At 39.4% G+C, this 15,056-nt stretch overlaps 1 protein-coding gene across 3 annotated transcripts in view; it reads right to left on the bottom strand.

Moving 5' to 3' along the window:
* The window catches only part of edil3a (EGF like and discoidin domains 3a), a 126,469-nt gene that overhangs the window by 70,581 nt on the left and 40,832 nt on the right, over positions 1-15,056 (bottom strand). For all 3 annotated transcript variants that reach the window (XM_085425309.1, XM_085425311.1, XM_085425312.1), the window contains one exon: positions 13,341-13,469. In XM_085425309.1, coding sequence (XP_085281435.1) covers positions 13,341-13,469 — 129 coding nt within the window. The remainder of the gene's footprint in view (positions 1-13,340; positions 13,470-15,056) is intronic.

The following is a 15,056-nucleotide window of genomic DNA, read 5'->3' as shown; positions in this document are numbered from 1 at the left end:
CCTGACTGCATTGTGCAGATTGTAACATTTGGTGTATTAGAGATAATCCTATTGGGATGTTTTTCTAAGATTGGCCTGGAGCCCCTTAGTTCCAGTGAAAGGAAATCTTAATTCTTCAGCTTACCACAGCATTTTGGACAATCTCATGCTTTCAACTTTGTGGGAACAGTTTGGGGAAAGCCCTTTTCTGTTTGAGCATGACTGTGCCCCAGTGCGCAAAGCAAAGTACATAAAAGTGTGGTTGGATGAGTTTGGTGTAGAACTTGGCTGCCCAATACGGAGCCCTAACCCTAACCCCATAAGAAAAATGTGATAAACTAGTAATGAGACTGTGAGCTAGGCTCTCTTGTCCAACATCAACTCTATATTATTGGCTATGAGTTTAGAATCATGGGTTATCCAAGCTCCGGTGGGTGCCCAGTCCTTTTGTCCACAGTGTATTTCTAAACCTAAAGTGATACGTAAGCTAGTACAACAACACAGAATGTGCTTAAAAAATCAAAAATCATAACCAGCGGTAACAATTCACAGGAGCACAGGCAGCAAGACAAACAATCCAGATGGGGAGCAGGCAGAAGGGGAAGTCTACAAACTGACCGAATGTCACAGACAAAAAAATCACACTAGGGGAAAAAAGACAGAACAATATTGAAAAGCTTGTCAAACAGGACAACCTCACAGTAAAGTTGAAGTTGGGGCCCTGGGGTGAATGAGTGACTGACTGGACACAAGGATGTAATAACCAGATAGACAAAAGGTGCAGAAGAAAACAGAGGTAAGACTAACCAAGGTGAGGGCGAACAACTTATACTGAATGAAAACAACAATTCACATCCTGACACAGGCTTGCTGACTGTGGTGAAGCAATTTTTCAGTTTCTTTAGTAATGGCTGTCACATCTGACAGTCAGTGAACAACGATGGTCAATGACAATGTCCGTTAGCCAAACCCTCTTTTTAACATCACTGACAACCTCAATTCTTTAAGATATAAAGACAAATTACTGTGCTGATTTCCAGCTCCACTGGAGTAGCTTTGAGTGATTACCAACTGCCACTCAGTTCATCCTGCCTAAAACAACTCCTCTCCCTTTGAGCTCCCTATCTGTATTTTTAATTGGCTGCCCCTCTCCTGACAGTGCTTGTGAGCACTGTTGCTATGAAGGTGAGGAAAACAAAGTGTTAAGCCACTAAAACAGGATTTCTCTTTTTGTAATAGAAAATTGCAAATTTTCATATTCCTACAGTGCACACATGTATAAGCCATCTCACCCAGAATATAAGAATTGACAGCACAAACCGAGTAAGGCCATGGCCATAAAATTATTAGTGCATTGAGGCTCTTTGGCTCATTGAGATACTAGACATCCCGAGGCTTTGAGCATATATATTCCCCATTAACTGACAAATTTAGCTTTGCATAGTCGCATTTAGCACATCTCGGATTTTTTAAATATATCTAACTAAAAAGTGTTCAGAAATGAAAAAGTAATTTCTTCCTCTTTGCTGAATAAGCTGATTCAAGGTCAAAATGTATCTCTTATTTGCTGCTTTCAAAGAATTCAGCAGCATTGTATTACCCAACTTTTTATCTCACTGCAGATATTAAAACTATATTTGAACCATTTCTGTCGCTATCTAAAATTTGGTCGGCCTTCTTTTTCAAATGTCAGGTCCATTCTGCTGTCCTACACGACAACAATTTCTTGGTGCAAGTCCAATTTTCCTTGTGGTAGTGGCACAGCATCCTATATCCCATGTACCCTCCCTGTACGCTGGTGGTGTTATTACTATTGTCATTACCCCACTTGGCTCCTTTAATGCAAATACACATTTCTTATTTTCTTTGCTTTTTGTTTTAAGATTAATCATGGATTATTATCATCATCATCATCATCATATGCCAAACTATTATTTTAATGGAAACATGACTGTTTCTGGCAAATTTCTCAGTTATTAGTTATTGTGATATTTGAAAAATAAAACATGCCAAGAAAAATTTTAGATGATTACCAAACTCATCTGGGAATCATGCCTGTTCTAAATGTTGCGCCACTCTCTAAGGAAAACAATTGGTAGAAGAAGCAGAATTAATGAACTGAGGACCTTGGATATAATACTGTTATAACAGTGATTTTTTTAACTTACTGATTTTCTTACTTAATTATTCTTTGTTTGTTTTTTACATTGTCAAATAGAAAAAAGTCCAGTGAATGACCAACATCTACCTGGGTGAAATGAAAGCATTTATAAAACAGTGAAAGGCACTTCCAGCTTTGTGAATAAGTGCTTTCAGCAGAGAGAAATTTGACACTAATATTTTTGACTTATTTGAATTTTGACCCTTTTCTGACATAATTATGTCTCTAACACAACCATGATTGCTTTACTAAAAAAAACATTACCACTGTCATTTATTCATTTAACATCATCAAAAAGAAATACATCACGATATCACCATGTTATGGTTTAAATGCTCCACATTCTCATGACCATGAATGTAATATCTTTTATGTGTCACACTGAATGAACTCCACCTGCAGGAAAATAACACTGACACTGATTTGGCCCACACTGACCATCCTGAAATAATGCAGCTCTAGTCAAGCACAACATTTATCAGTGTTTTGTTTGGGCTGGCACTGGCAGCCAAAAGCCCTGGGTAGAATGGAGTCTGACTATTTTCGCCATCTGGGATTTGGAATTGCATCTCTATTTATGCTTTGGCCAACCGCCAACATGGCCCATCTTTACTGCAGAGGCCAGGAGGCGCCAACGCAGCTCAACTGACTGAGGGGGCCTCACACAATTAGGCCCTGGTAACAGCTCGTTCACTAACAACTCCTCTGCAGAAACGATAAACCAGGTGAATGCGTGCACAGCGCTGCAAACAAAGAAAATAGAAATGCCCAAACACCTTTGCAGCTTTACTCATCTCATTATTTTTCACCTGTTTCTTTTCATAACATCCACAGATCACATTTCCAAGGCTGTTTTTTTTCGTAGTTTTGTTTCCTTCTTCACATTTTCTCATTTAATCTCAGTGCACTAAGTTAAGAAAATACAGGCCCTGACAAACCCATCCTGAGCTTTCAAAGCAGTGAAATGCTCTATCAGTACTGTTAAAGGAGATGTAACCAACTGTAGGTCACCAGCAGATCTTCCGGGCTTCAGTTACCCTGGTAACCCTCTGATGTATTTACCACCTTGTCTTATATCAATCAGCAGCATCCTTTCCACTCATTGGTAGTCGCTTCAGTTATTCATCTGCACGTTGAGAAAAGTTTAACTCGGGACCTGCCAGCTTCACATCGCCAGCAGGTATTTCCCCTGTTGTCACATGAAGTTGAAGAACGTCACTGTGCATCGCGTCTTGTGTGGATGCCCCTGATGGTCGGCAGATTTTGTAGATTCTTCAGCTTTTTATGTATTTACTATGTTTTGTTAAGTTGTAACTTCAGTTTTATTTAATGCACAGTTTGTTTTTGTACTGTCTGTACTGATTCAAATACCAATTTTTTATTTTTTTTTTACTTTGTGAGTAATGCTTGTAAAAAGTGACATAAAGAACTGCCAAAGTGACAGGAAACACTAGAAGGTTATGTTTCTCTTACAGCACTGCACTTCAGGCCACTAGTCTGACCATTTTACAAAGCTTCACCTTCCTCAAGGCATTCTGTGCAGTTATATTTTGTTTTAACAGCAATGTTATGCTGTGCTGTAATTTTGCTGGCAAAGCACCAGCTTGCTAACAAGGACAGGTCATTTTACTCAAAATATATTTCTACAGGCATTTTAATTTCAAAGGATCTGCAGAAGTGATTGCTCACTGAAGACATGTGGGCGAGGTGAGGTATCACAATTATATGATTTCAGGCCATGGTGCTAAATATGTATAGTATAAAATGTCCATAAAACATAACAAGGATCAGGGGCCAAAAATATCTAGCGTCTAGCGCTATTCTATGTATTCAATAAACCTGAGGAAAAACATCTGTCAGTTTGATCTACCACGCAGGCAACTCCACCTTAAAGGCTAAGTAAATACTGGTGTCAGAGGCACAGAAAAAGCGCTCCTAAACACCTTGATTCTAGCTTGTTTCCCCAGCTTGTTATCCAAACTGCCCTCTGACAGAGGCGAGATAGGGTCAGCTCCTCCAGGAATGAAGAGACAGAGACAGCAGGATACCCAAGGAAATAGACATTTGAAGTACAAGGCTCATCTTTGGCCGGGTTTCCCTCTTTGTGAAATCATGCCGACACACACCCACAACACACACACACACAAAGTATAGACTCAATAAAAGCCAACCAGAAAAGTATATACATTTTTTGTGCTTGTTTTTTGTTGGCTCTTATTAGAGTATAGTTTACAAAACTGCAAAGTGTGTTACATGTGTTCCACTTTATGACTTGACCTGTCTACGATCTGCCTGTCTGTCTAATACTTATTGAGGATTCAGTCCACTAACAATGAAAAGTCCCCAAAGAATCACTCACTTATACTATAAGGAGAAAAAACAATAAAATAAAATCAAGTCATACAAACAAAAGGCTTTGGCAGTCAAAACATAGTCAATACATATTGATTTCTGGGCGCAGGTATACAAGAAATTCATTCAACCAGTTTCTGAGAATCACTGCTCTTGTGTAGCAAAACTATCTTCCCACTCACCTACATGTTCTTTACAAACAGAGGACCCTTGAGGGAAACCAAAGGGAGACACAAATGGTATTAACCTTCAACAAAGTAACGTTATAAAACTGAGACTTAAATTAGATGCAACGTCAGGAGTTACCCAAAGAATGGTGAAAATAGCTTCTACTACAAAAGCATTAATGTGTATGTAAAGACGGTTGCATCACATAAAACGATGCCCTACTCATGTTCAATGTCCTGCAAAATACAAATGAAGGGGAGTAGTTTTGTCACTATCACTGGTGTTACTGTTATTACGGCGATGAAGACACAGATGGGTTTTGGTTTTACACACATGTAATGAACTGTGCAGCTCCCACAGACTATCTATAGACTAGATTAACTGGAAAAACCCATACAGGGAGTGATTCCTTTAGAGAGCCCACGGTTAGCTCAGACATCTACTCATTTCATTTTCATTTCACAGAGTAAAGACCTTTTTCTTTTCTAAATGTCTCAATCTTTTCAACCAAACCCTGTGCGTAGGGCTTGGAAGCAAATCTGCCGTACGTAACAACCACCAATTGCTCAATCATGGTGCACCATTGTGGAATATTACTGTTGAGTTACAATACTCACACTGTAGCCCAAAAACAGTAATGGAAGAGAATGTGTGTATTTATTTATTGTAAAAGCTGGTATAGCACCAATACAAAATGACAGAAAAATGTAAACTCACAAATGCTGTTGTAAAGGTAGAGGTTGAAAAACTGAAACATTGAAACAAATGTACACATGTAAATTCTTATTAACCTATGAATCCTCTCAGTTATTATTCCTACAGCTTTTTTCCAAATTGTTATTTGGAACCAGAAAGCAAATAAAAACTGTCAGTAACACACACACTACTCAAACTGGGTGAGTTTCCACCAACTCTGGATTTGACCGAAGCCTCCTCACATGCCAAGTGTAACTTCATAAAGCAGGAGACGAATGCCTTATCTGAACAGTGGAAATAATCACACATCTGTCAAGTAAGCTAGTGTTGGTTATATTACAAAAATGACACACATCTGCTTCTAGTACGCCATTTACACAGAAACCCCATGAGTGGCTTATTCACCAGGAGCCCATCAGCCACTCTGAAGAAGCCACTGTCACACTCAGCAAGTCCAAGACAGCTAGTCTGCTACAGGCAACACACACACAAACACACACACTCTCATGGTTCCATCATTTCAGGACATTACACTAACTTACAGTCATATTCTGGAGACTTAGCCTATCCATAAGCAGTTCCCTGATGCTAACAATAACCTAAAAATAAAACTACCCAAGCCTTAAACCAAGTCCTTATAACCCCATGCAATGAGTTTGATTCTAGGTATTTGCCTTTTAAACTCTAAAAGTAAAGCTGATGCCACAATGGGATTATGTAAAACACATTTATGCCGCTAAACACACGCACTACTTGTGTATGGCATGCTAACATAAAAAATGTATTTTATTCTTTGGTTTATTTTTCCTTTACTGATTGCTTCCCTCCCTCAAGAACAATATAGTGGACACAGGTAGGACGATACAGACATTCTCTTTTGCTTTCAAATTTCATACAATCTACCATTTTAGATGTTCATCTGTATTTATTCACACAGAAGAAAAAGAACATAGAAGACATCACAATGTTGGGTTTACTGACACCAGTTATTGAAGTCTGTAAAGAGGAATTCTACTGTTTGATGCTTAAAGGAAAAAAAAGACCAAATGTGCAGTAAGCCGAAACAAAACGACTGCTGGCCCACAGGCAGAGCAATCTTTTTATTTTGATCTACAGGCACGCTCTTTGCTGATCATCGGCGTCTGTCGGTTTGGCTCTGTGCTTGTGGTCACTTCTTTGAATGTCTGCTGGACATACAGACCCTTCCCCCAGGATCCTCTACACTCATCTCAGCCTGTAAACGCAGCTTTCCAGCCACAGACTGTGAGCAGTGGGTGGGCTGTGAGACTGAATGTAATGTTGAGACGGTGTCAGGAAATGGCAGCGTTTCCCACACAGCTCTGTATCGCAGCAATCTAACAACAGGGAGAAGCTCGAAGCTGGAGGTGTTCACAGTGGTTCTGAGGCCACTTTGTAGTGGTAGGACACATTGTTTTTGAGATCTTTGATACAATGATGAATTTGGGAAGACAGAAAAACTTAACTTTATTGGCATATTGACAAGCAGACTGGAATAAAGCGTCACAAATGTCTTGCCTTCGTCCTTTGAACACATATACAAGTTTTAGTGAGAAAAACAAAGTGGTGCTACAAGTTAGTCATGCTAATTTATTCATATAAAAATAACTGCAGTGCAGATTAGCATAATTTCAGTGAAATTTCAAGCATGTTGTAACACTGAGGCTGTTAAGACGAAACCAATTTATAGCTACAAGTACAGACCTCAGGCACTGTGACTAAATCCATGCCTCTGTTTATTTTGAAAACAGATGAACTTTCTATGGACAAAGTACTTTTTCAACAAACTTTTTCACTGACTTAAGTTGCACTTAAATCTATCATAATCCATTTAACTAAGCCTGCCCTGAAAACACTTATTTTTTTAGACTTGAAGTGCAAATCTGCCCTTAAACATAATTCAGCTATACTGCTTATATGATCTAAGACAGTAAGTGGATTTCTGCATGCGACCGACTTTCCCCTGGAGCGATAAACAAAATAGCAACTGTACTTTGTGAAGCTGATTTTGTGGACGCAGAGACAATTTGGAGCATCATTTGCTGGAAATATGGGCCTATTTGCTGGTTAGAAGTGTTTCTATTTGATTAAATAAAATCCACTGTGGACAAAAAACATATGCACAGTCCACGTGTTCGACACTCGTACCTCTCCCGGGAGTCCCAGCAGTGACGGCGTTAACATTATTGATGAGGTGTAAAGCCCAAGCATATGTAGATCTATTAATGATGTGATGCTTGCTCGAAACTTGAATAAAAGTTTCCTTTTATTTGAATAAAACATGTGTGTGAGCATCTAGCAACTTTGACATGCAGAGTTAAAGAGGCAGGGATCAAACCGCTAACCTCCTGATTATTAGACAGCCTGTTCTACCTCCTGAGCCACAGCTGGCTGATCCTTTTTATTCTAATATCTCTTAAAAAACATTATGCTGGTTGTTTAATCCTGAGTGTGATGCTCAGGTTGTGTTTATCATTTAAACACAGCCACAAAAGGCTAAGAAAGTCTTCGTGTGTCATTCTGATGTTTGCTGAAGTCACTTTAATAGTGCAGCCTCACAATTTGAAGGAGATAACAGCTGCTTCAATCTTGGCGAGAGCCCACCAGACCTGCTCTGCCTCACTTTACTGTACTCTCTCAGTGCTCTCTGCAGGAGGCTTTCTATTTTCCCCTCTCTGCCATCACAAAATGCTGTAGATGTGCAGTTACAGGCTCACCTCCCGCGATGCCAAGGCAGGTAACTAGAGTGCTGCTAAGGTGAAGGGGTGCTGTGCTGTAGCTGACAAGCACAAGCTGTTGTTGTAGTCAAATAACCACTGTCATTTACTCATTCATGCTGCCTCGGGTTTTAGTGCTGTTATCTTAGGCAGTAAATTGAGCACAAAAAAACAGACAAGGGTGAAAAAGTCACATCTTCGTTTTTCTTTTTGGAAAATCAAACTGGAAAGGTGGAGAGCCTGAGGACAGACACACAAGAATCACACAACAAACAAATAAGTAATGATCTCCGGATGCCTCCTCACTCGCTCCGAAATACACTAATCAGGTCAATAAATGGGCTACGAGACATACCATGCAGAGGGAGTTATGGAGTCTCTTTTTTTCTTCATGTGCTGATGAAAGTCAGTCTTCGTTCAGCCCCATGGTGAACTAACTAACAGTAATGGTTCCCTGCGGCTTTACATCAGGCCACAGCCATAAACAGTGGCTGATTATTTTGTGGCAAGAGGTTTGCGAGGTGGCGGGTCTAGGATTATAGGAATACGATACATGAACAAATAAAGGGGTTGAATAAAAATAACTAAAGCTTTTCACAATTTTTTCCACCAATCAATCTGGATCTGTTGGTGTCTTATAGAAAGAAAGGAAAGAAAGCCAAAGAAACATATTGATCCACGAGCACGAGGTGGCAACTATTGAAAGGACCTGCAGGCTATGAAAGATTGGAGGAAGATCGAATGAGAAAGAGAGCACTTACCATCTAAGAGACAGTTTAGCCCAATTACTCTGTTAATTCTTTTATCTTTCTTTTTTAAACAGGGTCTTTATTCAGTACATTTCTGCTTGAAAAGCACTTTATCTACTGCCTTTAACTTTGGATTTTTCAAAAGCAGGCATCACTGCATCACATCAAATGATTGTTTTAGTAAACTAAAGATAAAACATGTATGTTACGCATGACTTTCTCACAACTTTCTTAGAGCAGGAATAAAAATGCCTACAGTTTATACAACATTTGTCCTTGACGGACTGAGAACGTGTGCTCTAAAAATGATCTGCAACCTCACGACGTCTGAGGCAATCAGTCCCAATCTTCACACTGTGACAGCTCATTACGGCGCTTGGCTACTTGCCCAATAAGGCTGCATTTGTTCTCCTGTCACCACAGGGACATGACACCACACTATCTGAAAGATGAATGACTTTGTGATGATAATGACTATAATAATAAAAGCAATGACACTAACCAAAGGAAAGCCACGGCTTTCAGACGAGATTGAGACAGACTAAGAATTGCTTTAAAACCCAACTTAATGCAATCACAATAAAATTCACCTCATCTTTGACAGGCCAGAGACAAAATACTCTATCTTTTACTTTCATATGACGTGGCTGAGTGAAATCAAGCTTGTCAAACTTTGTGTTAACTGCACAGTTAGTGTGCCAGCACGCTGTCATCACCTTCAGCAGTGATACTTGAACATCTGACCTGAATGTGAAAATCTCATCACCTCAGGAAGAGTCGAAAACATCTAAGTTCTAAAAATAAGAAATGTAATTTAAAATAAAAAAGCAAATTTGTCTGAAAAACTTGGAGTTGCCTCTGTGCAACTATTTCTTTTCCATTTTTGGTCATAATAAATAAAACATTACTTTATTTTAGTCATTAGAAGTCCACAAAGGAGGCTTATCTAGGATATGCTCATTGGCTGCAGACTTGTGACTTAGAACCAATGAGTGCGCAGATTGACCCCTCATCCTCGCATCCAGTTTCAAAACGCCAACGACTGTGAAAATGCTTTTCTCAAGGCTTCAAAATGGGACAAACCAAATGTCACAAGTGATAAAAGCTGTCACTGCTAACATTTAGCATGTAGAAATAGTTTCCAAAGAGCACCCACTCTTTACGCTACCTGCACTGCAATGTTTCTGCCACAAAAACTGTTGAGCCCAGTGGCTGCGAGAAGAAGTGTGGGGGGCATAACACTGAATACTGCAACATAATCACCTCGTTATGAAGCCGTGTGGCACAAACAGAATAACCGCACAAAGAGAAAAGCTACAACGGCAAGAAAGCACTAAAAGGTTAACTACATTTTCATACAATAATGGATGACTTAGCCTACCATAATTAATTTCCTTTTTTTAATATGTAATCAACAGGAGCAGCAGACTAATACGATATGTCAGCTTAACAGTAGCTTTAAATTAAAACTTCTGCTAAACTATTAAAATATCCCCTGTGCTTAGGCAAAGGTAATACAATCAATTTATTTTATTATCGCTTTATAGCTATCTACCAAACTAGTGACTAGGGGATCTCCCATCTGTTCATCTTTCCTTAACTGCTAGTTCAATTTATAGTCAAGACTCTGGCTACAACCTAGATGGGTCACCGGTCGATCAGAGGGTCAACACAGAGACACAGACAAACGTTTAGTCTCATATCCACACCTAACAATTAATCGAGCATGTCTTTGAACTAGTTGAGGGCAAACCTAACTCAACATAATAAGTCACCGGTTAACCAGGAGGTTTGGAATCAATAACCTTTTTTCTCTTAACCAGTGAACTAACCCAGTATCAAATACTGCATTTTCCCCCTTCACTACATTAACTGTGAATAACTCAAACTTTCTGATAAAACTGTCCACCAGTAATGAAATGTTTCATACATTTTCCAAATTGTGAAGGTGCACAATATACCTTTCAGCTTATCGTGCATTAAAGCCAGTATCTTACCATTATTAAGCCAGCTAAACTGTCATTATACGTGTCGCTTTATAATTTAATTGCAGGAATTACCCAGAAACAGATTTGCTTATTAATGTCTCCCTCCTGTCTCTCTCACGACTCTCTGCCATTCAGACGATGTCCATGAGTAAAATTGGCAGACTTTAATGTGTATTCAGACTGTATCGAATCAGTTTCCCACCACCCCAGGGCATAATAGGAAACAATAACTGAATTATGACATGAATGATAGCCAATTGCTCACAGTTCAGGCTGGAGACAAACTCGATGACATAACATTGATCTACTGACTCCTTCTATTTCCTTTTCTGTTTTATGCCTGACACTGACCAGTGCAGCATAAAAAACTATTTCTTTTATGAGTTAAAAAACCCCACATTTCTGTCTTTTTTAACCTTGGCGCACATTTTTTGTTAGGCGTTGGTTAACATCTCACCATGCTCTCTCGCTCTCTCTCTCTCTCTCTACAAATCCTCTCTCTTACAAACTAAGAAGGAGCCATCACGCCACACGGTTTGCACCATGATACATTAAAGCCATTACTTACAAGCACACCGGCAGTGAAGGACAACTGTGTTATGCAGGCTAATACAATGCTCAGCCAAGCACACGCAGAGGCAGGAAAGCCACAGAACTTGGCCTATATATCATACTGCGGGATTTAGCAAGATTTTGGCACACACAGAGAAAGCTATATGCTACGTCTAAATCACGGGAGTCAGTCGAAAAGTGAAAATGTAAAGGTCTGCATTAATTGTCTGCTGATACAATTATTATGTCCATCAATTTATTTTCTTTTGCTTATACAATTTAGGGTCACAATTGTGCTGGTGCTAATCCCAGCTGCTATAGGACAATAGTTGGGGTACATGGTAGACAGGCTGTCAACCTACTGACGGCTAACAGAGAGACAGAAAGACATTCACAGATACAGCAAGTTTAGAATCATCAATCAGCCTAACGCACATTTAGTTGTACTAATTCGTTTGTACCCCTCAGGTATAAAAAGCCGATGGGGTATTGTCACCCTGCCTGAGGGGCAGGTGGGCGCGCACTGTGGACACTGAAATGGGATAACTCGAGAATGAAGTGAGTGAAAGAGTTTCAAATTGACACAACTGTGCATCTACAAAAACATCTCAAATGTGGGAAAATCTCAGTGACCTCAGACTCAGGGACAAGAGGTAAGGTTTTCTGAAAATCTTGTGAGTGCGATAACGCAAGAAGGACGTCACTTGGGATTTTTTAAAAATTGATACGATTGGTGCATCTCCTAAAAATGTCAGACAAGTGTGAATCCTCACTCAGAGTGACTGAGTTCAAGGTCGGAGGTCAATGTTTCTGAAAATTACCTTTCTAACTAATACAATAGGCACATCTACTAGGAGGCTGAGGGGTAGCACCCGTGGCCACTAGTTTTATTGTTTGAAAGTATTTAGTTTTAGTTCTGTTTTTATTGAGTTTAACACAATTTATTTTTCTAGGTTTTTAGTTTATTCTTTGTGGGTTCTGTCCTCCAAGGTTAACTAGGAACAAACGTAAACAAAACATCCTAACGCTTCACAGAAGGGCCTTAGCTGGCCATTTGCTTTAAACTCAGGACCTTCTTGCTGTGAGGCAACGGTGCTAACCAACACACCACCATGCTACCTCACATTTGTTATGTATGACTTTTCATTTTCAAATAAATAGTCTAATTTGCTCAGCTTTAGCGGTCCTATTTAATAACAGACTATTTTTTGTAAGAGCAGCTACAAGTATTATTAACATTTTTGTTATTAAATTGACTGCAAAAACTGCTGAGACTACCAAGAATACTTAAAGCGAAACAGACTCATTCTTTCAGAACAGATATTGGATCTAAACAATAGCTGAATGAAGCTTTGAAACGTGAATTGATGCATGTTGCTGTTCAAAGAAAAATAATTATATATCTGACTTGCTCGGTCTCAATAATAGTTTAAGGCTCGATAGTGTTGGTCACACCCAAATGTGCTTGTACCCCATGATTGCAGTCATTAATTACCCTTGTCCCCATATTCCAGGTGCTAGTTTAAGAGTTCAAAAGGTCAGTTCCTAAGACAGCATAAATTGTGCATGGGATGAGAACAGTGTTCCCAGTCTAACATACTGTCGAGAGTTATCTCACAGGCAGCACAAACCCTCTGACACCAACCTTTATTAAGAGCATGCTCAACAAAAGGAAGCAAGCTCAGCGCTTCCTTTCTCTCCTGAACTCACTATCATTTTGCTGAACTCGTCCTTTCACCAGGAATTTACTTTTTGTCAGCTTTTCAACATCTGTTCACTGCTCAAGGTTATTATTTGACTCCTGTTAGAAAATCGTTATGATCAAACAGACCAATCATTCTTCCTGGTAATGCCATAAAAGAGACACAGAGGCCTTGCAAACCTTTTGACTTTATATTAAGTTCCGTAATCGTTCGAGACACTTTAAATAAGGGATAGGGAAGAGGCTGGTCCAACTTACTGTGTTGGCAGTGAACTCCGCTGAAACCTGGTAGACACTTGCACACATAACCAATGAAGGTATCACCCCTGTAGGTCTCACTGATCTCACACGTTCCTCTGTTGTGGCAAGGGTTTGGATGGCAAGGACCTGCACAGAAAAAAGAAGAATACAGACACCGATGATGGGGGTGGCTTTTAAAAAAAAATTTTTTAACTGTACACACAAGAGCAAATTGCAGCAGATAATATTCCACAATAATTTTGGTATATGATACAAAAGTGTACTTAGACATCATTATCCAGCCAGTAGTCTAATAAACTAAACAATGGGTGTCCCATTAAACACATCTACAGTTTTTAATAGCACACAATAACACACAAAGTTTTAATACATAAGGTATTCTGGGAGACATCGTGAGGTGGTGTTTAAGTAAAACTGCTTGACAGGAGAAACTGAGGATGAAAGGAGTGTCGGGAGAGTCTGTCTTTCAGTGACTGCTGCTGTTGTCTAGAGGGCGGCCCAAGGCACCGTCTAGAAATCACTGAATGTGTCCCCTCCAGGAAGGCAACACTTCATTCTCACAGTGCTAAGCGAAAAGCACAGACTAGCTGCAAGGTAAAATGGAGCACCACCATCTATGCACTGAAATGTACCCACGGCGTCACCCACGCATACGTACACACACAGATCCTCACACAAATAAGTCGAGTTTTGACTAAGCAGTTACTTAAATTTGAAACAAGATTATTATTATTTTGAATTAATGAAAAGTGGCCATTGTTGTGAACAATTCACCAGTTTTAAGAGTTTCTGTTCATGCGTCCCCCAAAATGGAGAATCGTTATTAATACTGTACTGAATTTGTACTCCACAGAGCAAAATAATAGTCTCTGAAGAAGTGATTGCTCAAGTGATTGCCACTGTGAAAGTACTGCTGCTGTCCTGAATACTAGGGGCAGGCTAGCCAACCTCTGAGGGTTTGAACAATATAAGGTATAGTCTAAAGTTGTGAATGTGCAGCAGAATGGCCAGCACAAACGCACTGTCTTTAATAGTTATAAATATATTGGTGCAAAAAACATTTTAAAAAGGTCACATGATGTTCTTATTTTGCTCCAATGTACATTAAATTGTTAACTCCAATGACTGCAATGGCTTTTTTATTGAGATACTTGTTGCCCTTTGGTGTTCCAAAGTACTTTTGTGACACAAAAGCATTACCAAAAGACAGAAACATTGTTTGAATTTCAGAAAATTGTAGCAAATTTACTCTACTAATAAACTGAGGCAATCCTTTAAGTCACTTCATTTGTATTGGAACATACTGTTTTCTGCATAGTTTGCTTCAGTGGATGTTTTTATTGCTTTCAGTGCTGTACAAATGACCTCCACCAATAAAATCTGTCCATTTGGTTGAAGTTACCCCATGTTGTGCACAGATAACCGCAGTTCAGCATTCCTACAGAAAATCAAACGCTTATGCTGTACCCTCTGTGAGGGTCAGTGCTGCTCAGAACACAAAAGGCTCCTATGAGCCAAACACTAATTTGCAAGGGAATTCATATTCATAGCCACAAATCACATGTATTCATGCTGTGTAAACAAAACCCCATTCATCATTACCATTGTTTTCTCATCAATATTTGGGTGCACAGAACACTGGGAAGCTTCGCCACTACAGAATTCATGCTTTGGGATTTAAGCAAACAATAGAATGAATTTCAATAAAACAAG

The sequence above is a fragment of the Rhamphochromis longiceps genome, linkage group LG12, assembly GCF_057381845.1.
Source record: "Rhamphochromis longiceps isolate RC_006_pf linkage group LG12, R_longiceps_female_GT1.1, whole genome shotgun sequence".
In the NCBI taxonomy this organism is placed as follows: Eukaryota; Metazoa; Chordata; class Actinopteri; order Cichliformes; family Cichlidae; genus Rhamphochromis; species Rhamphochromis longiceps.
The sequence above is the reverse complement of the archived record's forward strand: the minus strand, read 5'-3'. Positions and strand labels throughout refer to the sequence as shown.